This window comes from Haliotis rubra, unplaced genomic scaffold (assembly GCF_003918875.1).
Source record: "Haliotis rubra isolate DU_JTF1 unplaced genomic scaffold, ASM391887v1 Scf747, whole genome shotgun sequence".
In the NCBI taxonomy this organism is placed as follows: Eukaryota; Metazoa; Mollusca; class Gastropoda; order Lepetellida; family Haliotidae; genus Haliotis; species Haliotis rubra.
The window spans coordinates 187,571-215,408 of NW_025767465.1; the positions used below are offsets into that span (position 1 = coordinate 187,571).

Sequence of the window (27,838 nt, forward strand, 5' to 3'; positions counted from 1 at the left end):
TGCATTCGTTATTCCCGATTCCACGAGTGGAATCTGGTATCCACGGGACTGTCGATTACATTTCAGTTCCACAAGTAGCGTGTACCTTATAGGTATATGTGACACGTATGAAACGAACATCATTAGGATTTCTGATTCCTAGCTTTCAAACACCTAAAGCAGGAGTATTCCGAATCATTGTGGTCTTCAAAATACAGAAGTCGACAGATTTTGCCCCTCGTACAATTTATGTAATTACAAAATAGTCGTTTTTTATCTGCACAAACACCATGAAAAATCAATAATTGCAAATAGTCTGTATTGGTAATGTTTGGTCATTATAGAAGATAGCTCGTGAAGACTATAAAACATGCAAAACACGTTAAATTTCTTTGCGTTTAAGGTGAGAGATTAACACTCAGTGTTCTAGAAAGCAACGTTTGTTATTTCCCTTTTAAAGTAACTTATGGTCTAAATAAACTTTCATTTCTGATATTTGGGTTTCCAAAATCGTGCGCAGTGTAATTTTAAAACAGTTTGAAGAAAGGCCCATATTGTTCTTATACAGCTGGTAACCATGCTCAGCTTTATAACAGACTACAAATGTTGAAATGTCTTGTTCATTTGCAATCCGATTCTTTAACAAACCATCGAGCAATGCCTTGGTATATGTTAATTGACACTACCAACTGGTTTTCAAACGGTAAGTAACGAGCGTATAATAAGTTATAAACTTATAAACACATTGTTAACACTGCGATGGATTCATAATGAACTTCAGTCAAGATATAAGTGAATGAAATGACGCTGCAAGGTCGCTTGTAGTCGTTTACAATTACCATTTCATCCTACGGCATTGAAGGAAGAGACTGGTAATGAAGGAAACTTTCGATGATGCGACTGTTCTCCTTGGATACTTTTGCCTACGAAGACACTTATTTCAACATAGTTCAAAATGGGGATTGGGAAGGAGGGGCGACTCCAAAGCCATCCCACATTCGCCATCCCACATTGGCACAGGATCATATCGATACCCAGGTCATGTTCCTTGTTCCAGGCTTGGGTGTGCCTCGGGTGTATGTGGTTTCCTTTGTTGTTGAATTTGTGACACAGAAACACGCACGCACGTACACGCACATCATACTTGCGTCAGGGAGGCAAGCCAGAATCCTTTGCAACATGCATGGTAAAGGCGACCGGTAGCAATGAAGCAGGATCGTCCCCCAACTCTATATTCTCTGAAGAACCCAAGAATGTGGAAAGTCTTACTCTTTTTTTGTTGTTGTAAGTTTATTGCTTCCAGTCTCTATTCATGATTGTTAAGAAAGACATCTTACTCTAGACTGTGCAAATAGCTTTATTGTTACACGAATGTGCAAAGATGGGAAGATTTCAACACGTTACTAAGATAAACGAGCTTCAAACACCCGCTGTAACGAAAACAAACTGCAAAACATTCAGTGGAAGATGCTGCTGTTGTTGTTTTGCCCAGACAACATCCAGCCCTGATGTAAACCATCATGCCGAACATATCCAAGCTTAAAACGACCTTACGCAGCCATATTTACCAAAATACGATTCTACAAACCTTTACCATCTGAGACACATGCACCATGTCCGCTGGTACAGGAAAACAAACTGCAAATCATTGAAAGGAAGATGTTGCCCAGACAACATGCACCCCCGATGTAACCCAAAACATGTCCAACTTTATACTTTGCAATACCGAATACCAGTTCAACAGAATGTACCAAAAGGTCGCTACACTGCTGACTATCATAGCTATAGATAGCTCACAGGCCAAGACTGATGTTAGTGGTCACCCGGGCTGCTTGGAATGCATCATATATAGCCAATATATAGAGTGTATTTGAGGTAAATGAATACATTTAGTATGACCTTGACCACCAAGAACCTTTTATCCTTTGAACTGGCCAGAAAGGACATTAGACTCCATAGCGTGACTGCAGATTCACACGTTGTTGGTATCGCCCTAGTATACTTGACGCTCCTATTACAAGAGATGAGATCTGTGCAGCGATTACAGAACTAAAATCATCCAAGAGTGCTGGGCCTGATCATATCATAGCAGAATTTTTTAAGTCCTCACAGGATATTTTAGTTCCCTATATTCAGTTGCTATTCAATGTTCTGTTTGATCGAGCGTATTTTCCAGAATCGTGGTGTGTGGGTCTTCTTGTACCTATATATAAAAAAGGAGACACTAGTGTAGTTAACAATTACAGAGGTATATCAATTACAAGTATCTTCAGCAAGCTGTACATACATATTCTGAATAATAGACTAACATTTTGGTGCTCTTGCTATGAAAAAATCGTTGAATCGCAAGCGGGGTTTCGCAAAGGTTACAGTACTATTGATAACATTTTTATCCTACAGTCCATTATTGAACGCTATCTCTCAAAAAAGAGAGGTAAAGTGTATGCATGTTTCATAGACTTTTCCAAAGCCTTCGACTTCGTGAATAGGACAAAACTGTGGAATATTTTAAGGCTAAGAGGAGTAAGCAGCAAAATGCTTAAATCAATCCAAGCCCTCTATGCAAGTGTTAAAGCGTGTGTCAAATTTAATAATAATTTATCAACATGTTTTGATTGTCCATTGGGTCTACGACAAGGGTGTATCCTAAGCCCTCTTCTTTTTTCTATTCTTATCAATGAACTAGCTTATGAAATCGAAGCATGTTGCGTACCAGGAATTCAGCTTCATCCTGAACTTGTACAGTTATTTCTTCTTTTATTTGCTGATGATGTTGTGTTTATCTCTGATACAGTGTTTGGTCTACAGAAAAGACTTGATGTCCTAAAGATATTTTGTTCTGAGAATTGTTTGACGGTAAATATGGAAAAACAAAGGTAATAGTCTTTAAGAAAGGTGGAAGACTGTTGAAGTATGAAAAATGGTTCTATAATGGTGTACAAATAAAATGTGTTTCCTGGTACAAATATCTAGGTATTTTATTAAGTAGGTCATTAGTATGGACCAAACACATAGAAAATGTATGTCTGCAGGCTAAGCAAGTTTTATTTGGTATTTTGAGATCACTGTCAATGTTTAAGCCATTATCTTTTCACTTGTTCTTTAAGATTTTCGACACCAAAGTTTGTCCAATTTTATTATACGGTGCAGAAATATGGGGACTGAATGTTGTTAACGAAATAGAAGTTATACATGTAGCAGCTTGTAAACGATTTCTGGGAATTAAATCCTCTGTTTCAGCGCATGTTGTGCGAGGCGAGTGTGGAAGATATCCATTGTACATTTATACCATCAACAGGTCTATCAAATATTGGTGTAAAATATTGAAAATGTCAAATGAGCGATATGTAAAGAAATGTTATAACATGCTTGTACAAATGGAAAGTAATGGTTGCAGGAGCTGGGCATCTAGGATAAAGCATATATTAGAAGTCTATGGATTTGGATTTGTTTGGCAAGAACAGATGGTTCGAAGTGAAACGCTATTTTTAAATGAATTTCTTGGTAGACTCAAAGTTTCGTATCAACAGGACTGGCATTCTGCACTAATAAAAGGCACAAAACATTTGGATACACGTTTTTTAAACCTATGTTCGGTGTTGAATCTTATATCTTCATAGTTAGCTATTTTAAACATAGACGTGCGCTTGCTCAGTTTAGATCGGGGTCTCATAAACTACGAATAGAAACTGGCAGGTATATTGGTGAGGCTAGAAATGACAGATTATGTAATATCTGTAAATTGCCATATATAGAAGATGAATATCACTTCTTATTTATTTGTAATAAATATCAAGTATTGCGGCGACTGTATATACCTTTACACTTTTATGAATATCCAACAATCCAAACATTTAATACGCTTCTGCAATCATCAAATGCAAGCATCTTAAAACATTTATCGGCATATATATATCAAGCTATGTTACTGAGACAGTCCTCATTATAACATATTTTCTCACTCTGTAATTCTCAAAGTGTAACCTGGGCCTATGGCCTATATTACTTTTCTGAAATAAACCACCATAAACTATTCACGCACAGGGCAGTACTGATGTTATTGGTCAGTTGATCTGCTTCTTGTACATCAATCCAAACGTAGAATTTACCCAGAGAAATCGAGTGTACAATAAGTGAAAACAGATAGCATGTTGTTGTTTTTTTATTCATTAATATCGACCAAGCACCTTTTTCCCTACGACTTTGAACTGGCCAGCAAGGACATTGGACTCTACAGCTGGACTGATGTTAGGCTGCTGACCTCCAGCCCATAATGAAATGACACCTGAAAAACAATGATATTGATTAAGTACATACCAATACGTCCTTAATTACTGATAAGAGATAATTCAACAGCATTTACAAACACATCAAGAGCCGTTGATCACCGTTAACGGCTTTATATCTACGATTATACTAACAATGTTTAAACAATACTTATGTTCCTTTTTATTGTAAATAAACTAGCTGACCCAGCTGATTCTCAGTTGCCTCTATTTCCTCTTAATGTAATCAACAGTGTAACACGTTTATGAACCAGTTAACCTTATTGTTGTCGTTGTTATATTAAAGGTCCCCTCAGGAGGAGGTAACTACAGGCATTAAAGAGTGTAGTCTGATAGTTAGAAGTAATCTTCTCTGACTGCTTTGGTCTTTGGCGACTATGTGCTTTCCGAAGCCCATCTGCTGCACCTCGTGATATACATGAGATAATACATTACATAAGATAATATTCACACTGGCTGTGTGTTTATAACACCAATACCTGGATTTCCGGGCCCAGTGACGAGACACTCTGCCATCACCAAGTGCTTTGTACCTGCACAATCAACCTACCTGGTTCAACAACCCATCCATCTTGTTCCGTCCACACTGCCATGGTTTCAGCCGAAATGGTAAAGTCCCACTGTGTTTGTACACCCCGTGGTGCAAACACTCTGTCGAAGGCCACCAGCTGACGCTGTGGAACTGTGACAGTGGCGTTAGACCAGGATATATATACCTGGATGACCTACAATGAAGGAACGATGGGTCATTTTCCAATCGAACAAATATCATTCTGATACTCGTCATTGACATGGGGCGTTCGGGTATTCAAATTGTTAAAGCCTTAGCTCGTCATACTGATGACCCGAGTTCGATTTTCCGCATGGGTAAAATGTGTGAAGCCCATTTCTGGTGTCCCGTGATATTGCTTCAGTATTGCTAAAACCATACTCACTCAATCACTCCTTATTGACATCGTTCCTACACCGCGTTTAATAAATCGAAGACCCGTGAATCTTAACTATCTAACAATAATATTGCATATTTTCAATAGTACAAACCTCATCGGCATCGAAGGATCCTCGATTGATAAGCGCTACAGAACCAGTCAAGTCGGCCCCGGCTGTCACCTCACTGTTATACGACAAAATGTCGTAGAAGAAGCTGGTGTAGGACAGACCATAGCCGAAGGGGAAGAGAACTGGATACGTGGCGTACCGGTATGTGCGTTCAACCATTGAGTAGTTTGTCATGTCAGGCACCTTGTGAAAGAAGTTGACAGTCAATACATACGCGCCAAGTGACACTACTAGAGGAGGTATTCAAACATGTTTGGCCATCATTCCTTGAAGGTCAATATTGCAGATAATTCCCTGGTAGATCCATATAGTACACACTTCTCAGATCTGTGATGTGTCTGAAATACTGTTTCAACTGGCGTTAAACCGAACCCACGACATGAGAGTTCATGGCATAGGAAAGGTATGGTTAGCAACTTATTGTCCTTGTTAAATACCGAAACGTCGCATCATGATTACTACAGTGCCAGTCAAACTGTTCCAAGGCGCTTCCTGATAGTAATGGTCATATTTTCAACAAATAGATATTAGTAGTTATAACAAAGCATTCACAATTATTCATGGGACAGCATACCGCTTTGTGATTATGGCACGATAGTACCATGGCACTGTCAGTCTAGTTAATGTCAAAATACCCATTCAGGCACGAAAATACTCTATCAGTACTGATATTCGAAAGTTTTCTGCATAAACCTCAAATCTGCATTATTTGAACAAAATCAGAAAGTCATCATCGAACGAACTCCATCCACTGTGACCTTTCACCTTGCCCTTTTACATGTCCATCACGATGTAACCTGATGAAATGACTTGAAAGAAAAACTCGAAAAGCTGAATTCTGGTCAGCAATACCAGGAAAGGTGTTGAGTCAAATACCTATACCCACCGTGTCTATATACCGAAACGTCGCATCATGACTATTGCTTCAACTATTACAGTACCAATTAAACAGTTCAAGACGCTACCATGATAATGAAGGTGAATGAAATAGATAAAAGTATATATGGTAGGACATCAACATTATTCATAGTACAACCTACGGCAAACTGATTATAAAACGACAGTACCATGGCTCTGTCACTACTATGTCAATCTAGACATTCGGGAATGAAAATATTCTATCAGTACTGATTTTCAAAGGTTTTCTGCATGAACATAGAGGACTTTAATATACACACTAAAATCTACATTAGAACAAATCAACATAAGCAATATCCAGGAACGGTATTGAGGGAAATAGGTTTTCTTACCGTGTCTATATACCTTGGCCATGTGACCGGAAGTCTGCCAGCCGGAACTGAGTTTGGTCCTTCAGCTAAAAGAACTCTTCGCAATGCCTCGCCTGTTGCTTGCGCTGAGAGAAATAGTTCCATGATGGTATTAACCTGTGGACTCTCTACAGCCCATGTGACGTTGAGTGGCCCAGCATTGAAGAGAAGAAGGATGACCTTCGCACGAAATTCTGAAAGAAAAGACGAATGATGAATATTTATTGGAAATGATGGTAGTTGGTGTTTCAGTTGCTTTAATTGTTCTTGTAGGTATGGCCGGTGGGGTAGCCTACTGGTTAAAGCGTTCGCTCGTCACGCTGAAAAACCGGGTTCGATTCCCCACATGTGCACAATGTGTGAAGCCCATGTCTGGTGTCCCCTGCCGTGATATTGCTGGAATACTGCAAAAAGCGGCGTAAAACCCAACTCACTCACTCACGCTTGTAGATCTAATATGTAAGAACGCCTCCTATTGACGTCACTGATAAATGACCATTCAAGAGTGGCAGAATAAATCCCACAGTGGATATTAAATGTGCCTTCACGTACCCTGGCCGTAGGTGACTGCATCCTGCAGCAGCTGCAGCTGTTGTCCAGGGAGGTCCAGGTTGGCCTTGTCGTTGCCTTCAGCCTCTATCTCAGTACCTGACAAAAGCGTATTCTCAACATCAACATTACAGCGGTGAACAATGTACAAATTATCATAGGATTCAATAAATAAATCAATAAATAACAAACATCAAATCCTGCTTGCAATGAAATCACAGAATAATGTCCAATAAATATAAATCAAACTCACCTGTCCCAAGACAAACAAATACTAGATCACTGCCTTTTGCCGCTGTTTGGACTTCCTGGCTGTCATACTGGGTGCATTTGGTGTCCGAGCAACCAGCTCCATACCTCACTGTAGACCAGATAGACTGTACACCTTGTAGAGGGGTGGTGGTGTATTTAGGGTCCATGTCAGGTGCATAGTCTCCAAACAGTGCCTGAGGATTGTTGGCCATTGGTCCCACAACCTGTTTGACAAGAAATCACTTTATTCTTGTTGTGTGTGTTTGATCCTTAACCCCGTGTCAGTATTACAGGTAAATGACGCAGAATTACATTCAACCCTCTTAAAAATATGACAATTTTATAAAAAGAAATTCAAATTGGTGGTGTATTTAGGGTCCATGTTAGCGGTATAGTCTCCAAACAGTGCTTGGGGATTGTTGGCCATTGGTCCCACAACCTGTTTGGCAACAATTCACATTGTTTATGTTAAAATTGTTTGATCCTTACCCCTTATCAGTATATGATGTGAATGGCGCAGAATTACACCCAACTCTGTAAAAATATGTGATATTTTTTAATTACACACACCTACCGCCACATCTTTGTAGTCCGATGGTTTTATGGGAAGGACGTTGTTTTCGTTTTTCAGCAATACAAACGTCTTCAATGCTGCCTCCACGGACAGGTTCCTGTGAGCCTCACCCTGAACTATTGAAACGTTTAGTTTGGTGTATTGATTCATTCCCGGGGGGTCAAACTCTCCCAGCCTCATTCTGACGTTGAACAAGGCCTTGACACTGGTCCTGACCTCGTCTTCAGTAAGCTTGCCTTGTTTAACAGCATCAGCTGTAAAGAAAAAAGGACAATACTGCCGTTGAAGTGCAGCTTATTTCACACATTTCATGGCCCTGATTTTTTATAGTTACAATTTTGGCTGAGTTTGTAAGGTGGACTTTTTTAATGTTGCATTCAATATTATTTTAGGTGAAAAATCCCTGTTATATAATGACAGTTATAACTCCACTCCGCCCACCAAGACTTCATGCAACGGATTAGTATGGATGGAATGTTGTACAGTGTAGTAACTCCATGTTTGTTCACTTAGGTTCGATGGGGCAAACACATACAAAAAAAAGAAATTTCTGGCATTGGTTCTTCCTCTTTTTTATAGAACCCCCTTAAGTCGAACATTACCCGACTTCCTATAAATGCCCAAATATGCAAAACGGCAAGCTTAAGAATATGAAAATATGAACGAAATTCAGGTTGATATTTTTTTGTTAAATAAGTGCATCTTCAACAGCAAGAGTTAAACTTTGTTGGACATGTTTTGCCGTGATAGTAATTCATCAGTGCTACGATGCGAAAAGGTACAATTTTGTTTCCAAGTCGACAGACATTCGTATACAAACGGGCCTTGCAGTGTTTTGATGTTAAAAATACTTCACTTCATTAGCTATGTACTTTGGGCATGGAAGACAGCCCAATGGCGTTATGGTTGTATCGTGCCGCAATAAGGTTAACAAAAAAGAACATTTCTCCACAGTAAACACTAAACTCAAACGATATACTCGTACCAAGTGACATAAACACGGACTGATCTAGGTTTCCTGACAGTTCAAGGTTGCACCCAGCTTTCACACATGCTGCAACGGTGTCGACGCTGTTGTTGAGGTAGTGATGTTGAGAGATGATGTTCTCAATGGCACCTTCGTCGCTGATCACATAACCCTTGAACCCCCATTCGGTTCTCAGAATATCCGTCAAAAGCTTCTTGTTGGCACATGCTGGCACACCGTTGATTCTTGAATATAAGGGAATAACGTAAGAGGGAAACACACATCACTGTTACCAGTAGCGAGAGACAGTTTGTCGACAAAGCATCTGGAGGATTGTTTTGGGGGTTTTTTTTGGCTGCTAACAAGAGTCACTTACACTATCACTTTGTTCTTTGTGTACCCCAATTGTTGCATAATTTATCATCGAGCATTAATCGTTTCGTGTACAGAAAGACGATTATACATTTGTACACTACCTATTGTAGCTGCACATGAGGTTGTAGGTCCCGGCCTTGACACAGGTGCGGAACGCTGGGAGAAAGGTAGTGCGCCAGTCTCTTTCAGACACCTGTAAAACAATTAAGTGTGGTGCTACTACTGCTTTTACTAATATATAAATTCCAATATTGTACCTATGTGGAGAATCAAACCTAAATCATCTGCGCTACTTTGGAATATGCGAGCATTCATGAATTGTTGTCACCGCGATGTGTTGTTTGCATGACTTTTATATGCCGTTAATGATGACAGGTCAAATGAAGGCAAAATGGCGTCACAAAAACCGTAGAAGTTACGGTAACATGACGGCACCATCTGATCTCAAGTTACCTTTGCATCAAACGAGAAGCGTGAAACAGGTATATCCTCAGGGCCGCCATGGACATTGAAGTGTTTGCAGCCAGCGTTGGCTCTGATGTAGCGGGGATCGCTTCCCTGGAGACCCTTCACGAAGTTTGCAGCAAAGACTCCCGTTAGAAATGGATCCTCTCCATACGTTTCCTATAAAAAACCGAACAGTTGGGACTTTATGAATATAAGCTCAGACATATATATATATATTTGTTTTTGCCTTTTGCAGTAGACCATTCTCCAAACTGTTTAACGAGCATAGTCATCCCATCCTATCTGAGTGATTGTAGGACAAGGACGTCTTCGTGGCCTTCTAAAAGGAATTACCTCTGGAAAAGGACTTTGGTTTGTATACCGTCGATTTACCTTTCTTTTTAGGGCCGCTATGTTTTAATTTAAGTATGTATGCAGGGGTTTAATCGAATTACCTATCTATTTGTGGCATATGTATAACTGCCTGGTAGATGGCTGTGGTACATATGTGCATTTTCCATTTTTTGATTGGGTTCACTGATAGTCTAATAGTGATCTCGGAGCATGTAAATCTGGGTCGTGAAAAACCCACAAGAATACTATATTTGTTTTGAAGAAATCCTCTCATTCTGATCATGATCATTTCGCATAATCGTCAAGGTCATTTGAAACTTTTGGCTTATAAATCAGAAACAAGGAAACCTTATAATACACCCAAAGTAACATAGGTAACACAGGACATTGGAAGATGTTATTGGAAACAGTTTCACAGAGACTTGCTTTCAAACAGTAGTCCGTCAAAAAGTATTATCTACATGTTTGTAACAATTAACCAATTTATATAATACAAAACTTTATGCATCAGAATTGTCAACTGATTCTATTTTTTCAGAGAGAATGCGCTAATTGAATACTAAATAGTATCGTTAAAAGATCCTAATGGATGAAACTTTAACATAGTTATCCCTTGTAAATCAATACAGTTGAGAATGCGTGCATGAGAGTTCATTATATGGGACACAGAAAGAAAATTGTGAATTACCAACTCAACATAGTAGTAGAATAGCCTCTTCACATCTGGTCTGACAACCCCAAATGATGATGTAATTCTATGTAATATATTTATATCTCTTGTGCAGCATGTAATCACAGGTTTCTAATCACCCCGAGTTTAGAACTAAAGTCTCGGTGCTCTTTGTCAGCACCTGTGCTGCCAAGAGTCCCAACATGGCTGTGCAACCAACAAATGACGGTAGCAATATTATTGTGTAATTCAATGATATCAAGTAAAACTGAATGCTGACACACACTAAGCGAATCAAACACAAACTGGATTCCTTACGTTTACATTGTTTCATACATCAAACAGTTGTGAAACTGGCCTTTGATTTGGCAGTACAAATGGAAGTGTTTTATGGAAATATTGGATAACGGACCCTGGATCCAGTGAAAGTGGGTCTGGCAACAACGTCACCATCCTTGGCTTGATTTGTAAGTGCCATACTCCCTTCCTAACCAGTTATGATCTCGTAGGTATTGTAATTTATTTATTTCATATTTCTTTAGTTTGGATAAAGTAAGATCTATCTGTGCCTCTATCAATTAGCAAGGAGAAGGTGGTTGAAAGATTTTTTTAAAATATACTCATGCCAATAATGGTTGTCACCCCTTCAATTTTTTTAATTGGAGACAACCATTATTGGCATGAGTATATTAGAAGCAGAAATAATGTGGAAAAATATTTTCTTTAAGCCAAGATCCTCAAAAAAGAAATATAAGCTGGATATGACTCACTGGAATAGAGGTTTGTATGCAGGCACGATTGTGAAACTAAGGTATTTCAACGATCTACTGTAAACGACCTTTACACTATAACCAATCTAGTATCTTACAGACAATCCTGACAAAGATCAGTAAGATTAAGGCCATGGATATAGAAAGGTAGAAGGCAAGTTAGCGAAATTCCTAAAGATCAAGGACAAGAGATCTCACCTGATTCCTGCCCCACCTGGGGTCTCTCACGATGTTGATGACCGGACTGAAACAGCTGATACCCTTATGAGTGCCGTATATCCCATGTGAAGTGAAGTTGTTATATTTGGCTCTCACCTCTTCACCCGTGGCCTGGGCCACCTGGAATATCAGATCTGGGCTGCAAAAGGAGAGAAACATTTTTAGAAAACGAAATCAAGCAAGTCAGCGGGTCTGACCACCCGATCCATTAACTCACCTCTTACGCCCAAACGGGATCCTCATGGTGAAGGGGTTAATTCAACCACTGTAACGTGTATAACTTTCCAAATATGAATTCGAAGTAACCAACAATATATATGTTGGTGTGTTATTCAGAATCAATTTGTAGTTTGTCTTCTTGTGTATTTTATACAAAATATACGAAAAGAGCATTTTGTCATTGGTAATAGGCTGTAAAGCTCAGAAGCAAAATTTGAAAATAGAATATTATGTAAATGTCTCATTTCTTGAGACATACATAATGGAAGTGTTTTCATAACCAATACTATCTTTAATACAAGCGACAAATTCATTTCCAGAATCATAAAGCATGTCTTTATGAAACACTATCGATTTGTGATCAAGTTCACGTAAAGGTGATCTGCTGGTTGCCATACCAACAAAATTGTACGGATAAACATAAATATATACTCCATGTATAGTCGTTTCAAATCGTTTATATTGCATAGATAGGCATGTTACTGCTGTAGTATCGATGTCTCACCTAAATGAGGCTCCAAGTCCTAATGCCTGGGGAAATGATGTAGCCTCACCCGCCGATACATCCCCTCGGAGACACTCAGTGTCCCAGGAGTAGGGTTTGATTCCAAGCCGAGATATAGCAGGGGCGGGACCAGCTTTACTTCCTGAACCCCCACGGGCCATCTGTAGCTGGATCTCGTCCAGGGTGAGACGACCCACCAGATCGTTAACTCTGTCCTCCCAGGGTAGAGAGATATTTCTAAAGGGGTAGTCCCCCACCACGAGGGGGGCTAGAGCGAGAAGGAGGAGAAGCATTGTGTGTGGACGACACAGGGAATGTAATTGTATGTGTTCCAGGAACAACGTCACTCGTTTTATATTTGGCAGCATACGTGTCAAACCAAGGCATGATTATCCTGAAGGCTATTAGATAAGATAACGGAACCGACCATTTTTTTCGGAGTTGTGAGCATAGGCTTTTTTCGACAAAATAATTAAACCTTTGAAATTTACTCAAACATGAAAGTAACTGTAAACTATTAAGCATTTGTTATTTAAACATTACATATTTCTTTGGAAGATGCGGCTATACGGCTGAAAAGAGTAGTCATTTGACTGTTATTGACTGACCGTCAATGTGTCCAACATGGAGATTTCTGAATGCTACCAGACCGCATCGTCACACGACTACATACAACATCAACGTGGTATCAAAGTTGGTCTAGCAAGACAAGTCAGTGATTGATCAAGCAATGATTCAGAGCTGTCATCCAAGCAATAGCCATTTTGATCTCGCTGTTGAAGTGCAAGCTTTCTTAAGATAAGACAAATTAACATTTGCTGTATTATGATTAATACTTATATAAAAACTGAGATACGTACACGTGTGATGCGTGCGTGTGTGTGAACATTGTCCAACCACTTTCACAATTGCCTCTATGATTATGATAGTGTTGCATGGGATTAGCCTGAATGTTTGGGAGGTGGGTGTGGTGATGGACCTGAATCAGAAATGGGAAGGCATTTGCTCGTGCTTAAGAGAAAACAATGTTAATTCATGACAAGACAATTTAGTAACGTTATTTATTCAATACCTACTCCCCTAATAGTATAAGTAATAGCTTATGAATTTGCTGATGGCGGCCTGGCTGGAGTTGAAGGTTCTCGCAAGCTGACGTTGTGAAGCACCCATATTATTATATTATTATAGTATATTTATATGGCGCACATATCCACGCATCGTATTATCAATCTCAACTCCCTGGGGAGTATACAACTCTTGCTGCCACTAGGCGCATCGAATTATTGTGGCTTTCTCATCCTAACGAGGTACCCATTCACAGCTGGGTGGACAGGGACACATAGTCACAGTACTTTGTCCCAGTTCACTGCACGTTGCTGTACCCGCAACTAGGTGTTTACACGTATTCATGTGGCCACCATCTGGTCATATACCAACGGATTCGTGGGTTCTTTTTAAGTGCACAGGTTTGTGTACTGTACACTACCATATTGGCCATACCGATCTCGTTGTGCTTGCGTAGCTAGGTCTTGACATATTCGTGGTGGTTTTTAGCTTACTGCATGCTTGCTCTGTCTAACATCGGCATTTATGCCACTTTCATGCTCGTGCATTTGGACCAATGTCCACAATTACGTTTTTCACGTTTTGAAAAATGCACGATTCGTACGAAGCTTTCGAACATCTGAGTGGTTATTGGGGTTGTCGTTTTGTCAAAAGTTTTCTGCTAGGGTTCCAGCCTGTAACAGCGTTTTTGTTCTTTGTATACAATTACTGTGTAAACATCTGTACGACCTTTTTATGGGATGGGATGGGTGACTGGACTAGTTTGGGCTTGGGAACGGGATCTTTTTGCTGGCTATCAAGTGTTTTTCGAATGGTTTTCTACATCAGGGCCTAGATTTTCGAAGCTCTCTTAGCGCTAAGATAGTCGTAAGTGCCATACATTAAAATTAACTTACGACTATCTTAGCGCTAAGAGAGCTTCGAAAATCTAGGCCCAGATGTTTAGGGTATCCGTTTGGGGCAATGAAGGCGTGCTTAAGATGATGAATTTATTGGCTGAGGCTGTCAGGATTGCAAATGGCTATGGCTGGCCGGGTGAAGGTGGCAGTTATAGCTTGTTTAAACTGAGGATGGTGGTTTGACAGGTAGTGAATGTACAACTTTGCGTAAACATGTTTTATCTATATACATTAACTCTGTGCATGGACTCAGCATTCACCTGACGAAAGAGCAGGAATTAGTTCCGAAACGTCGTATACAGAATAAAAAATGTTGTTATCCGTCAAAACGTGTCATGTATTCATGTTCATTGTCCGATTCCGACTGTCAGAAACATGTGATTTTGTATCACTATCAATTGCCTGGTTTTGAGAGTGCGGGTTCGAATACCGGACGAGACTCATTTTATGCACGTTAAAGTGTTTATATAATGTGGTCTACGTTTTTGTCAGAAGACAACTGAAATTAACCCTTAATATAAGTCATTGAAGTATGAATATATGAATAGTTATGCATATGAAATGTAAGCTTTAGGAAAATACTGCACAGAGATCGTTGCATTACTTTGAAGTACCAGTACCTTTTATTATTCGGTTCGAATCCCAAATTCACTTTATGATTATGAAGATTGGTTTCTCATAGATCTGTCTTCCATATCTCCATGGCAGTCCTCAAGTGTCACGGTGGAAAGGATGTTAAATGTTCGTTAGATTGGGAAAGGTTTAAGATCTTCATATTTTATCCTCAGTTTTCTTCAAGCCTCGACTGATAATTGATTGGAAAAACATCTCAGTCTAGATTGAGCAAGACACATGTTGTTAGCAAATATCTTTATTGTTGCACGACTTTGCTAAGTTCAGAATCAGGGTATATACATGACAAAGTAACTGTTTCTAAATCGTACAAAAACAAAATTCGTAAATAAATGAGTTTAAAAGCTTAATCATAAGAACTGCGTTTATGCATACAAGTTCAATTAGACAAGGGGCGTAATACGAAGAAGAGACTTTACGCTGCCATATTAACAAAAATACATAGTGGTCAATTTCTACCAATGTCTTCCTTGAACCGTAACTATCTGATACACACTCAACATACACAAAACAAACTTCACAACATTGGAGAGAAGATGCTGCTGTCGTTGTTGTGCCGAGACAACATCCAGCCCTGACGTAAACCATGCCAAACATTTCAACATTATACTTTACAATACAAAATACCATTTAACACAATTTACAATATAGTACATTACACTGCAGATTCACGTGTTCTTGTTTGTCAGGGCAATACTGATGTCACTGGTCACTTGGGCTGTTTGCCAGAGAAATCCAGTCTAAAGTACGTGAAAACAACTTAGCATGTCTTTTTATTAATATCGGCCAAGCACCTTTTTCCCTGTGACTTTGAACTGGCCAGCAAGGACATTGGACTCTACAGCTGGACTGATGTTAGGCTGCTGACCTCCAGCCCATAATGAAATGACACCTGAAAAACAACGCTATTGACTCAGTATATGCGAATAAGCCCATTATTACTGTAGCACTTCTTTCTTTCACAAACGGATTATTTAATATGCAACCTCACTTACAAACATACCGAGAGCTGTTGATCACCTATGGACCTACCATTATACTAACAATGTTTAAATACAATGTTCCTTCTTATTGTCAACAAATTAGCTGACACAGCTAGTTCCCATTTGCTTCTTTTCTTCTTGATGTAATCAATAGTATAACACGTAATATAGCAGTCAACCTTATGATGTCGTTGTTATATTAAAGCTTCAGGTGAAGGTAACTACAGGCATTAAAGAGGGTAGTTTGATATTTCACAATGGGTGAAGTAATCTCTTCTGACTGCTTTGGTCATGATAATGACTAATTGCTTTCCCAAGCCCATCTACCACGCCTCGTGGTATACATGAGATAATATAGGATGAACAGATAATATTCACACTGGCTGTGTGTTTATAACATCAATACCTGTATTGTTGGGCCCAATCTCGATACGCCCTTGCAACTCCAAGTATTTTGGTACCGGCACAATCAACATACCTGGTTCAACAACCCATCCATCTTGTTCAGTCCACACTGCCATGGTTTCAGCTGAGATGGTAAAGTTCCACTGAGTCTGTCGCTGCCGTGGTACAAACACTCTGCCGAAGGCCACCAGCTGACGCTGTGGAACTGTCACAGTGGCGTTAGACCAGGATATATACACCTGGATGACCTGAAATAAAGAAACGATGGGTCATTCTGATACTCGTAATTGACATCGTTCACGCATTGTGTATAATAGGTCGAAGATCTGTCAACTATTCTTTAAAAATGGTCTTTATCAACCCATGCGTGGTGTATGAGACGACTTAAGGGATGGGATGAAGAACCGTTTTCAATGGTACAAACCTCATCGGCATCGAATGATCCTTGATTCATAACAGACACAAGACCAGTCAAATCGGCCCCGGCTGTCACCTCACTGGTGTACTCCAGCATGTCGTAGAAGAAGCTGGTGTAGGACAGACCATAGCCGAAGGGGAAGAGAACTGGGTACGTGGCGTACCGGTATGTGCGTTCAACCATTGAATAGTTGGTCATGTCAGGTACCTTTTGAAAGAATGTAAGTGAATATATAAGCGAAAGACAGTATTCCAGATGAATACCCTGGTAGACAGTAACCGTACATCCATATACATCTGCAACCTTTGATGTGGCCAGGATACCAATTATGTCAGAATACACAGTCCATGATCACTTTGGTGAGCAAGATCGAATTATCTAATCACAGATTCTTTCTGATTATATTTCTTGGTTTGTCACAGGTGTTTACAGTTCAGACTTTAATTTCAGTTCAAGCTGACACACTGTCATATATCTGGAATATTGTTTAGAGGGGCATTTAGCCAACCCACGACCTGAGAGCTCCATGGTAAAGGAAAGACGATAACCTGTCACTGTCGAATACCGAAACGTCGCATCACATCATGACTGTTACAGTGCCATTCAAACAGTTCAAGACGCTACCGTGATAATGAATTAAATAGATACAAAAAATATATATATGGTAGGATATCAACAATTTTCATAGTACAGCCTACGGCAAACTGATTATAAAACGGCTCTGTCACTACTATGTCAATCTAGACATTCGGGCATGAGCATAATCTATCAGTACTTATATTCAAAGGTTTTCTGCATGAACATAGAGGACTTTAATATACACACTCAAATCTACATTAAAACAAATCAACATAAGCAATATCCAGGAACGGTATTGAGGGAAATAGGTTTTCTTACCGTGTCTATATACCTTGGCCATGTGACCGGAAGTCTACCAGCCGGAACTGAGTTTGGTCCTTCAGCTAAAAGAACTCTTCGCAATGCCTCGCCTGTTGCTTGTGCTGGGAGAAATAGCTCCATGATGGCATTAACCTTAGGATTCTCTACAGCCCATGTGACGTTGAGTGGCCCAGCATTGAAGAGAAGAAGGATGACCTTCGCACGAAATTCTGAAAGGAAAGACGAATGATGAATATTTATTGGAAATGATAGTGGTACATGTGACTGATAAATGACCACTCAAGTGTTGCAGAAAAAATCCCACAGTGGTTCATTGTTGTTAAATGTGCCTCCACCTACCCTGGCCGTAGGTGACAGCATCCTGCAGCACCTGCAGCTGTTGTCCAGGGAGATCCAGGTTGGCCTTGTCGTTGCCTTCAGCCTCTATCTCAGTACCTGACAGAAACGTATTCTCAACATCAACATTGCGGCACTGCATAAAATACACAACACCATTGGATTCCGTAAAGAACCCATATATACCATATTTACCTTAAATCGAAGGCCCACATCCCAATGTATTTTGACGTAATATTAAACTTTAACGCCCGGGGACAACGAGCCCCAACATCTGCCGACTCTATCAGGTGCATAGGGCAAAACAGTGTTGAAACTCACATGAAGGGATCAGTATAAAATAACATAAAAATCCGTGGAAAGAGTGCCACATCGATATGTCCAGCAAATATACCACCAAATCCCTGTCTCAAAGTTTCACTTATAGTCTACATAGCTTCTGCTCTGATATGGCGACCAAAAGCATATCAGATGCAATTTCCCAGGGCTCTCTCGTACAGTGTTCCCGTCTTATTTCAGGTGAACTAACGTTTTACTTTTGCGTACCAATGTCGGTTAGGATACGCTCATCGTTTCACGAACACTTTATATCATCGTGTCTGATAGTGATTCACGAACACCTGCTCATGATAAAGTTGTAGTATGGAGATTTCAGCCGCCGCATGGCAGGAGTACTCTAGTTCGGTGTTGGGCTATAAATACTTACCTTTTCGTTAACTATCTTGCCTTAATACCAAATGGAATCGGTTTCTTGGGGTGGTAAAAAATGGAAATGGAATGTTAATGGGTCTTAAATTCTCATATGTCTGCTTGGTCATTCTAGGATAGAATGAGATTACCATTTTGCATACTACTTCTTTACTCAATAATTAATAAACAACAAATCTTGCTTGCAACAACATCACAGACTAATGTCCAATTATAGACTCACCTGTCCCAAGACACACAAATACCAGATCACTGCCTTTTGCCGCTGTTAGGACTTCCGCACGGACATACTGAGTGCATTTGCTGTCCGAGCAGCCAGCTCCATACCTCACTGTAGTCCAGATAGACTGTACACCTTGTAGAGGGGTGGTGGTGTATTTAGGGTCCATATCAGGAGCATAGTCTCCAAACAGTGCTTGAGCATTGTTGGCCATTGGTCCTACAACCTGTTTGACAACAATTCACATTGTTTATGTTAAATTTGTTTGATCCTTACCCCTTATAAGTATTACACGTGAATGGCGTAGAATTACACCCAACCCTGTAAAAATATGTGATTTATCTTTTCAGTTACACACACCTACCGCCACATCCCTGTAGTCCGATTGCTTTATGGGAAGGACGTTGTTTTCGTTTTTCAGTAATACAAACGTCTTCAATGCTGCCTCCACGGACAGGTTCCTTTGAGCCTCGCTCTGAACTATTGAAACGTTTAGTTTGGTGTATTGATTCATTTCCGGGGGATCAAACTCTCCCAGCCTCATTCTGACGTTGAACAACGCCTTCACACTGGTCCTGACCTCGTCTTCAGTCAGTTTTCCTTGTTTAACAGCATCGACTATAAAGAAACAGATAATACTGCCGTGGAATTCTAGCTCGTACATGTATTGTGATTACACGACTCCTGTTACATAATGACAGTTGTAATTAAACAACTCGAAGATATCATTTCAGGGATTGATATGGATGCAATTCTCCCACTGTTTACAATATCACTTCAGGGATTGATATGGATGCAATTCTCCCACTGTTTACAATATCATTTCAGGGATTGATATGGATGCAATTCTCCCACTGTTTACAATATCATTTCAGGGATTGATATGGATGCAATTCTCCCACTGTTTACAATATCATTTCAGGGATTGATATGGATGCAATTCTCCCACTGTTTACAATATCCGTATCATTTTCCTTAAGTTTGAAGGCCAAGTAAGGCAAATAATCCGTAAAAAAATCACGGTGTGATCAAAGTTTAACGAAATTATCTGTTGAGACTGCAACATGTGACAAACAATAAGCTTATTTGGACTCAAGAGGAACTTTTCAGGTTACAGGGATGATTGTCCTCTCGTTTCACAAAAATCGTGCATTAGTTTACAATACATTATTAATTTATCAAATGAGACAAAGGCTAGTTTAACTGGAAAACAAACATCTGCATTTGAATATTTTCTATAAAACGAGGCCAATGACGCTCATACAAAAAACTACTTTTTGACATTGGTTTTTCGAAATGTTTCATGTAATTGACTGAAATTGATGTTACACGGGAAACTACCCAGCATCAGGCATATTCCATAACACGCCACAACATAAGCTGAGAATATAAGTATCAACTAAATTCAGATGGTTCCTTTTTAGGTTATAGACTGACTGACTGACTGAGTTTGGTTTTACGCCGCTTTTAGCAATATTCCAGCAACATCACGGCGGGTGACACCAGAAATGGGCTTCACACATTGTGCCCATGTGGGGATTCGAACCCGGGTCTTCGGCGTGACGAGCCAACGCTTTAACCATTAGGCTACCCCACCTTTAGGTTATAGATATTTGTCTCGGTCAGCAAGAGATTTATAAGATATTTTGCTTTTATGTTGATTTCGTCATTCATGACTGATAAGATATTATTATAAATGTTAAGATTTTGTTCTCCAGCATAAGAGCAGACAGACGTGTTTGACTGTGTAAACTAGGTTATGTTTGTTTGTTGTTTAACGCTGCTCTCAACAATATTCCAGCTGTGTGGCGGTCTGTAAATAAACTCGACCAGACAATCCAGGGATCAACATCATAAACATCAATCTACGCAATCGGGATACAATGACATATGTCAACCAGGTCATCGAGCTTGAGCACCCGATCCCGTTTATCGCCTCTTAGGGCAAGCATGGGTTGCTTAATAATTCTAACCCGGATCTTCACGAGTGTTTAGTAGGTACTTTGGCATGGAAGACGGTCAAGCCCAGTGGCGATCTAATTTCATGTCGCTGCAGTTAGGTCAACAAAAGCCTTTCCTCGCGGTAAGTTCCAGAACGCGAACAATATACTCGTACCAAGTGACATGAACACGGGCTGAGCAAGATTTTGCGACAGTTCAAGGTTGCACCCAGCCTTCACACATGCTGCAACGGTGTCGACGCTGTTGTTGAGGTAGTGGTGATGGGTGATGATGTTCTCAATGGCAGCTTCGTCGCTTATGACATAGCCCTCGAAGCCCCATTCCGTTCTCAGAATATCCGTCAAAAGCTTCTTGTTGGCACATGCTGGAACGCCGTTGATTCTTGAATGTAAGGGATAGACATAAGAGGAAAATACATTGACGCATCACGGTTACCAGTAGCAAGAGACAGTTTGTCTGCAATGCATCTGAAGCATTTCAGTTTTCTTGCTGAATACGGGTATATAGTCATCGCTCACTTTGTCAGTTTTTCCAGCCCGTAATGCTCAATTCCACAAAGCTCTCGCATCGGTACAGGCTACGATCAATCACCTTAATGGTAAGTTTGCTTTGTGGAACAGACACCTGGCCAAAAGATAATGCAAAATAGCAGAAGAAGGTTCCTACCGGAGGGAATGTTTGGTTTGATGGATGATAAAGGAGTGATGTTTGGTCAGTAAACCAGGGCATGTAGCTATTGACTTATACCTACCTATTGTAACTGCACATGAGGTTGTAGGTCCCGGCTTTGACACAGGTGCGGAACGCTGGGAGAAAGGTAGTGCGCCAGTCTCTTTCAGACACCTGTAAAACAATTGAGTGTGGTGCTACCGTTGCTGTTAGTTATATTGAAAGACAAAATATGTGATATAATGTGACCTCTGGTTTTGACTCCAAGTTACCTCTGCATCAAACGAGAAGCGTGGAGCTGGTATGTTATCTGGACCGCCATGGACATTGAAGTGTTTGCAGCCAGCGTTGGCTCTGATGTAGCGGGGATCGTTTCCCTGGAGACCCTTCACGAAATTGGCAGCAAAGGCTCCACTCAGAAATGGATCTTCTCCATATGTTTCCTGTGGAAAATAGACAATAAGGATTGTATAAACAGAAGCCTACAAAGTATTTGCCTTTTTTCTGACCATTCCCTCAACTGATGACGTACACGACATTATTCCTTGCTATCTGTGTGATTGTAGGTCAAGTATATGAACCGGTGTCAAGAGTTTAACACTTTGCTATCAGTCTTTGATCAGGATTATAGGTTATGCAGATAACAGACATAAGCATGACCTCTGCAAACAGCAAAAATACCGTTTACTGACCTTGTCCTTTTCCTACAGATAATATTATATTTAATCATGTATGCAGAGGTTTCATTATTAACCACATGCATATATCAAACTGCCTAGCAGATCACTGTGGCATTTCTTTCTCATTTTTAAGCTAGTATTAACTTTTATTTGTGATTTTTGTCCGTCAGCATGTCATCTTAAACAAGTCCTGGGTGGACGACACATTGACATAATGATCCCTTGTAATTGAAAAATTGAAAAAAATCAATACAATGAAGCGATGCATGGATGCCAGTGATTCTTTCACTAGAAGGAATACACAATGGGAATCTTGACTGACCAATACGATATCATCGCAGAACAACCTCTGCACAAATCTCAACTGGCAACTAGAGAATGTTTAGCCGAAAGGCGATTTAATTGCATGCAATATATGTATCCTAAACCCTACCTAGACCTATAGTTACAAGTCGGATTACTGTTGTTTGGAGATGAATATTACCATCAGTGTCGTTAATGCTACAATCACTGTTCTTGTATTATGCTGCGTCTGTATGTGTACTGCCATTCTAATTTGTACTGAACTAGTGATGCCTTTCTACTGATTTGTTAATTACATCACATTCCTTCGTTGTATTTTGGTTTCACACCTCGTTCTTTTAAGAACTGATTTCCGGTTAGGTTTTTTGTAGACGTGGTGGCACAGATTTGCTGGGTGCTGTTTTAGCATAGAATCAGCCATTGTGTCACCAACGATCCCAGAAACGACTATGTGACAACATATGACGATGTCGTGTTGACCAGTAGCAATATTAGGTTTGTAATTCAATGATGACAAGTAACACTGGACTCACTTAGCGAGTCTCAAGAATGCCTTATGTTTAGACTGTTTCATATAGTTAACAGCTGTAAAATTGTCCTCTGATTTGACTGTAAAAATGGAAGTGGTGTTTCGTAATCTAGTCGACAAACGTCTGGATCCAGTGATCGTGCCTCTGACAACAACGTCACCATCCTTGGATCCATCTGTATGTACAAATATGTAAGTGCTTCTTCAAATATATTTTTCTTGGTATTGTAATTGATGCCTGTCACAAATCGTTAGCTTAGAAACGAAACGATCGTGGCTTCACCAGTTGGCAAGGAGAAGAAGAAAGCAGGCGGAAAGAAATTTTATTTTCAATTTTAGAGGCAGAAATGATGTGGAATTGGAATAAGTAATGACGTCTTAAGAGATGGTTCACAACCTTAATGTATACACTGGCAATTGGTCTGTGACCGTGATGAAGGATAGACTCCAATAATTTAAGATTTCCTTTTGCAGGCTCTGCTGAAATGACTGAAATGATTGAGCCAATAATGTTGTTTGGAACAGATTCATTGCCTGTACAGTCACGGAATGTCCTCTCCCGACTTAGAATTATGGAACAACACCTTTTCAATCAACTTTGATTGTAACCAGTGTCAGTTATGATGCCGTAAGACATGTGATATGACGCACGAATTTACCATGGTTGCCACAAATTATACCCGAGAATCTGGCTTCATTTACTACGTTAATTGGAGTAACCGTCAAATGTAAATATGGATCACCATGTGGTATATAGATTCTTTGGAAATGGATGCAGTAAGTTTCTCGTTTGACAAACTTAAATCCTTCACGTTATGCGAGATCCTTCCTGCAAAGCTGCAACTTTGTCAATCGTGTACATATTTATACGTGGACATGGTGTGAGGTTAGCTGCTTGCTGACTTTTACTTCTTTCAGTAAATAGTACACCTGAAGAAACACTTCTGACGTCCCCTGATGCAATGCCATGCAAGCCATACTGCAAATGGATTCGAGTTTACATGTGTCTTGTAAAGTGTCTGAGTCACCAAAGTGCCATTCCTATTCGGAACAAATCCACTGATGAGTGAGTGAGTTTAGTTTTACGCCGCACTCAGCAATATTCCAGCTATATGGCGGCGGTCTGTAGATAAACGAGTCTGGACCAGACAATCCACCACACTGCAATCTATTGAGACCTAGCCCGGGACATGTGGATTTGTTCCGAATAGGAATGGCACCTCTGCAAACACGGTGTTACTAAAATTTTGCTATCATTCTGAAGCTAAGGTGTTCCAACGAACCTCTGTAAACGGCCTGGGCACTATAACTAGTTACATGGAGACAAAACTGAAATTGGTCAATAAGATAAAGACCATGAGTCAGCAATGTGCCCACAGATTAGGCACAAGAGATACCTAATTCCTAACGCATCTCTCACCTGATTCCTGCCCCACCTGGGGTCTCTCACGATGTTGATGACTGGGCTGAAACAGCTGATACCCTTGTGACTGCCGTATATCTCATGTGAAGTGAAGTTGTTGTATTTGGCCCTCACCTCTTCACCCGTGGCCTGGGCCACCCGGAATATCAGATCTGTGCTGCAGGAAGAGCGAAAACGAATATCAAGCAAGTCAGCATGCCTGACCATCCGATCCATTTACACGCCTTTTGACCCCAAATATAATTGTGGTGTAGGGGTTAATAAATTTATTAATGGTAGTGTATGATGTGAATTTTGCTTGTCAGTATCGTATACATAGAAAATAAATAATAGTTTTCATACTCGAATCCAATTTGTATTAATACAAATAATACCCAGATAACACGTTGTCATTGGTACCAAGCTGTAAAGCGCAGAAGCACAATATGAACATACCAATGTAAAGTTTTGCATATCAGATACTACTTGCAATACAAGTGACAAAACCGTTTCCAGAATCATAAATAATCGCTGTTTGAAGATGAGTCGGTTTGGCGATTCCGACTGTTACAATAACAAGCATGTCCTCTTGACAATATCAATTAGTGATCAAGTTCACGTAAAGGTGGCCTGCTGGTTGCAAAAACATGAATATTGTGTGTGTAAACATGAGTATATAGTCCATGAATAGTCATTTCAGAACACTCATATCGTATAGGAAGGCTCGTTATGTCTGCAGTATCTCCATACAGGTCTCACCTAAATGAGGCTCCAAGTCCTAACGCCTGGGGGAAGGATGTAGCCTCGCCCGCGGCTACGTCGCCACGGAGACACTCAGTGTCCCAAGAGTAGGGTTTGATTCCAAGCCGGGATATAGCAGGGGCGGGACCAGCGTTAGGTCCTGACCCTCCTCGGGCCATCTGTAGCTGGATCTCGTCCAGGGTGAGACGACCAACGAGATCGTTGACTCTGTCCTCCCAGGTTAGAGAGGTATTCCTAAATGGGTAGTCACCCACCACGAGGGGGACGAGAGCGAAGAGAAGGAGAAGCATCGTGTGTGGACGACACAGGGAAAGTGATATGCCAGTATATGCTGCAGAGTCATAACGTGACTCTTTTTATCCACATATTGCTGTATGAACACGTGACATGGCGTGGCTGGTGTGCTTGGGATTTAGATAACATAGATTATATTCTAAATGACAGACTATTCCCCAGCTAGGGTGCCTTAGCTTGGGAAACACATCTGGCCTCTGGAAGCAAAATCGTTTGCACCTTTTCTGGGTGGCCAAAAACACCCACACCAACAACTGGAAAAAGAAATTTGAAAAAAGGAATATGAGGTAACTCTATAATATTGTGTATTATGGAACTTGCACGTTTCAAGATTGAAATAATATTGTTTGTTATTACTTATACAGTTGCCTTTGTAGTCATGTATGATAAACTCTGAAATAATGAGTATTACCCTTATACCCTATCTTCTGTATGCATGCACCTGGATTCACCAGCGACATGCGCCTTTTCTTTGAAGACGTATTTCCTATCAACACTGTACTATTAAGGATGTTTGGTGGATCAGAACAGCCCTCTTTCCCTACTGGCTGTGACCAGATAAAGGATGACCAAGGGGATGAATTCATGTGCTAATATGAATGACAGTAATAATTGTTTCATACAATGTAACTCGTTTACCACAAAGAACATTATTGGAAATGTTGAATATTGGATTAGTGTGACATGATGGCAGTAGCCTTCATATTATGTGTAAGAGATGAGAAGGTACTTTAAATGAACGTTTATCATTCAATCAATAGCGAGTTCTCTCTGTTTTTGTTTAACACCTCACCCGACAATATTCCAGCTATATGGCGCCGGTCTGTATATAATCGCGTTTGAACCAGACAATCCACTATTAGGATACCGTGACATGCATCAAGTCAGCGAGCCTGGCCATCCGATCCCGTTAGTCACCTCTTACGACAAGCATGGGTTGCTGAAGATCAATTCTAAACCCGGTTATTCAAGGTTTCACTATGATATATGTGACCAGCTCTTCACAACAAACACACTGGTAGGGTGAGGACACTTTATTATCGTAGGGCGGTCAGATACACACATCACCCTGCAACATTTGACAACTAATAACTGGACAGCACGATAAACCATCTGTATGAGAATTGTTCTATAAAATAACAACTAGGTCTCAGATAATCATAGTTTAGAGGTTGCATTCATTAAAATATATTTATATCATACAAATACACACACCACAGTCAAAGCATTCACACAGTGGACTGAAGCAATGGTAAACGATAAACGTTACCTATTGATGGAATGGAGTTTCATTATCTCTACTAGCTTAATTAAAAGAAATCAAATTACATGACAAAATATAGAATTTTATCTCAAATAGTCAGGTTTTATCTTTGAATGTGATTTTTGCCTGAGAATATTTAGTGAATTTCACAATCATTTATATTTGTATCTTTGATATATTGTAATATACAAAGTGTGTCTCGCCGCGAATAGCTGCAAAACTGATGATGCGGGCTTGATGATGAAACATTTTTTCACTCACTCACTCATTATCTCTATCCTTTTGGTACCTGTAAACAACATTTGCCACTTTCATGAAATTGCCAGGGCATACAATAAAAGTACTCACTAATGATAAATGTTATGCTGTAAATAATTGATTTACTAATTTACTAGTTAGCTGTGCTGTGCTTTCTAATGAAAGGTTGGATGCTAAGTGCCATGATATCAGTATCTTATTTGGCATTCGAGTTGGTGCCATTCACTGAAAGGTCTTCTTCCATAGCAGTTTCAAAAACCAACACAATGATTTCAGAGTCACTATATATATAATCGACAAAACCCTTTCCACATTTATAAGAAATTCATCATCCTCACTTGCTTCAGGTGATGACTTCATTTTCACAAGTGTAGCCAGAACAAGTATTTTCCTCTGCTTTGGAATTGGATAATCTTAGGCTTTTCAGGAGACATGGATATGTTACTAACAGGCACAATATTATTTCCGTTTAATGTCCTAGTTCGACGAATTCCTGATTCTAGTTTTACCACAAATCCTGGAATTTCTGAGTTTGGTTGATCTATTACTTCATAGGTTTCCTTTTCCCAGTGATCAGCTATCTCATGCTTTCCCTCATGCGCCAAAATGCGGATTAATACTCTGTCACATATCTCTAACCTTAATCCTCTTGCTT

At 40.0% G+C, this 27,838-nt stretch overlaps 2 protein-coding genes across 2 annotated transcripts; both read right to left on the reverse strand.

Annotated features, from left to right (window-relative positions):
- Window positions 1-4,148: 4,148 nt before the first annotated feature.
- On the reverse strand, window positions 4,149-12,786 carry LOC124260002 (probable beta-D-xylosidase 2). The gene is made up of 12 exons (XM_046694230.1): window positions 12,494-12,786; window positions 11,749-11,908; window positions 9,763-9,933; window positions 9,411-9,502; window positions 8,953-9,179; window positions 7,968-8,221; window positions 7,395-7,617; window positions 7,151-7,240; window positions 6,575-6,786; window positions 5,307-5,507; window positions 4,816-4,990; window positions 4,149-4,264 (listed from the first exon to the last, which is right to left on the reverse strand). The coding sequence occupies exons 1-12, from the start codon at window positions 12,784-12,786 to the stop codon at window positions 4,149-4,151; spliced, it is 2,214 nt and encodes a 737-aa protein (XP_046550186.1).
- A 3,038-nt stretch (window positions 12,787-15,824) lies between these two features.
- Window positions 15,825-25,909, reverse strand: LOC124260008 (probable beta-D-xylosidase 2). Its single transcript, XM_046694234.1, has 12 exons — window positions 25,365-25,909; window positions 24,624-24,783; window positions 21,964-22,134; window positions 21,774-21,865; window positions 21,177-21,403; window positions 19,425-19,678; window positions 19,064-19,286; window positions 18,142-18,231; window positions 17,794-18,005; window positions 16,903-17,103; window positions 16,552-16,726; window positions 15,825-15,982 (listed from the first exon to the last, which is right to left on the reverse strand). The coding sequence occupies exons 1-12, from the start codon at window positions 25,655-25,657 to the stop codon at window positions 15,867-15,869; spliced, it is 2,214 nt and encodes a 737-aa protein (XP_046550190.1). The 5' UTR covers window positions 25,658-25,909; the 3' UTR covers window positions 15,825-15,866.
- Window positions 25,910-27,838: the final 1,929 nt, after the last annotated feature.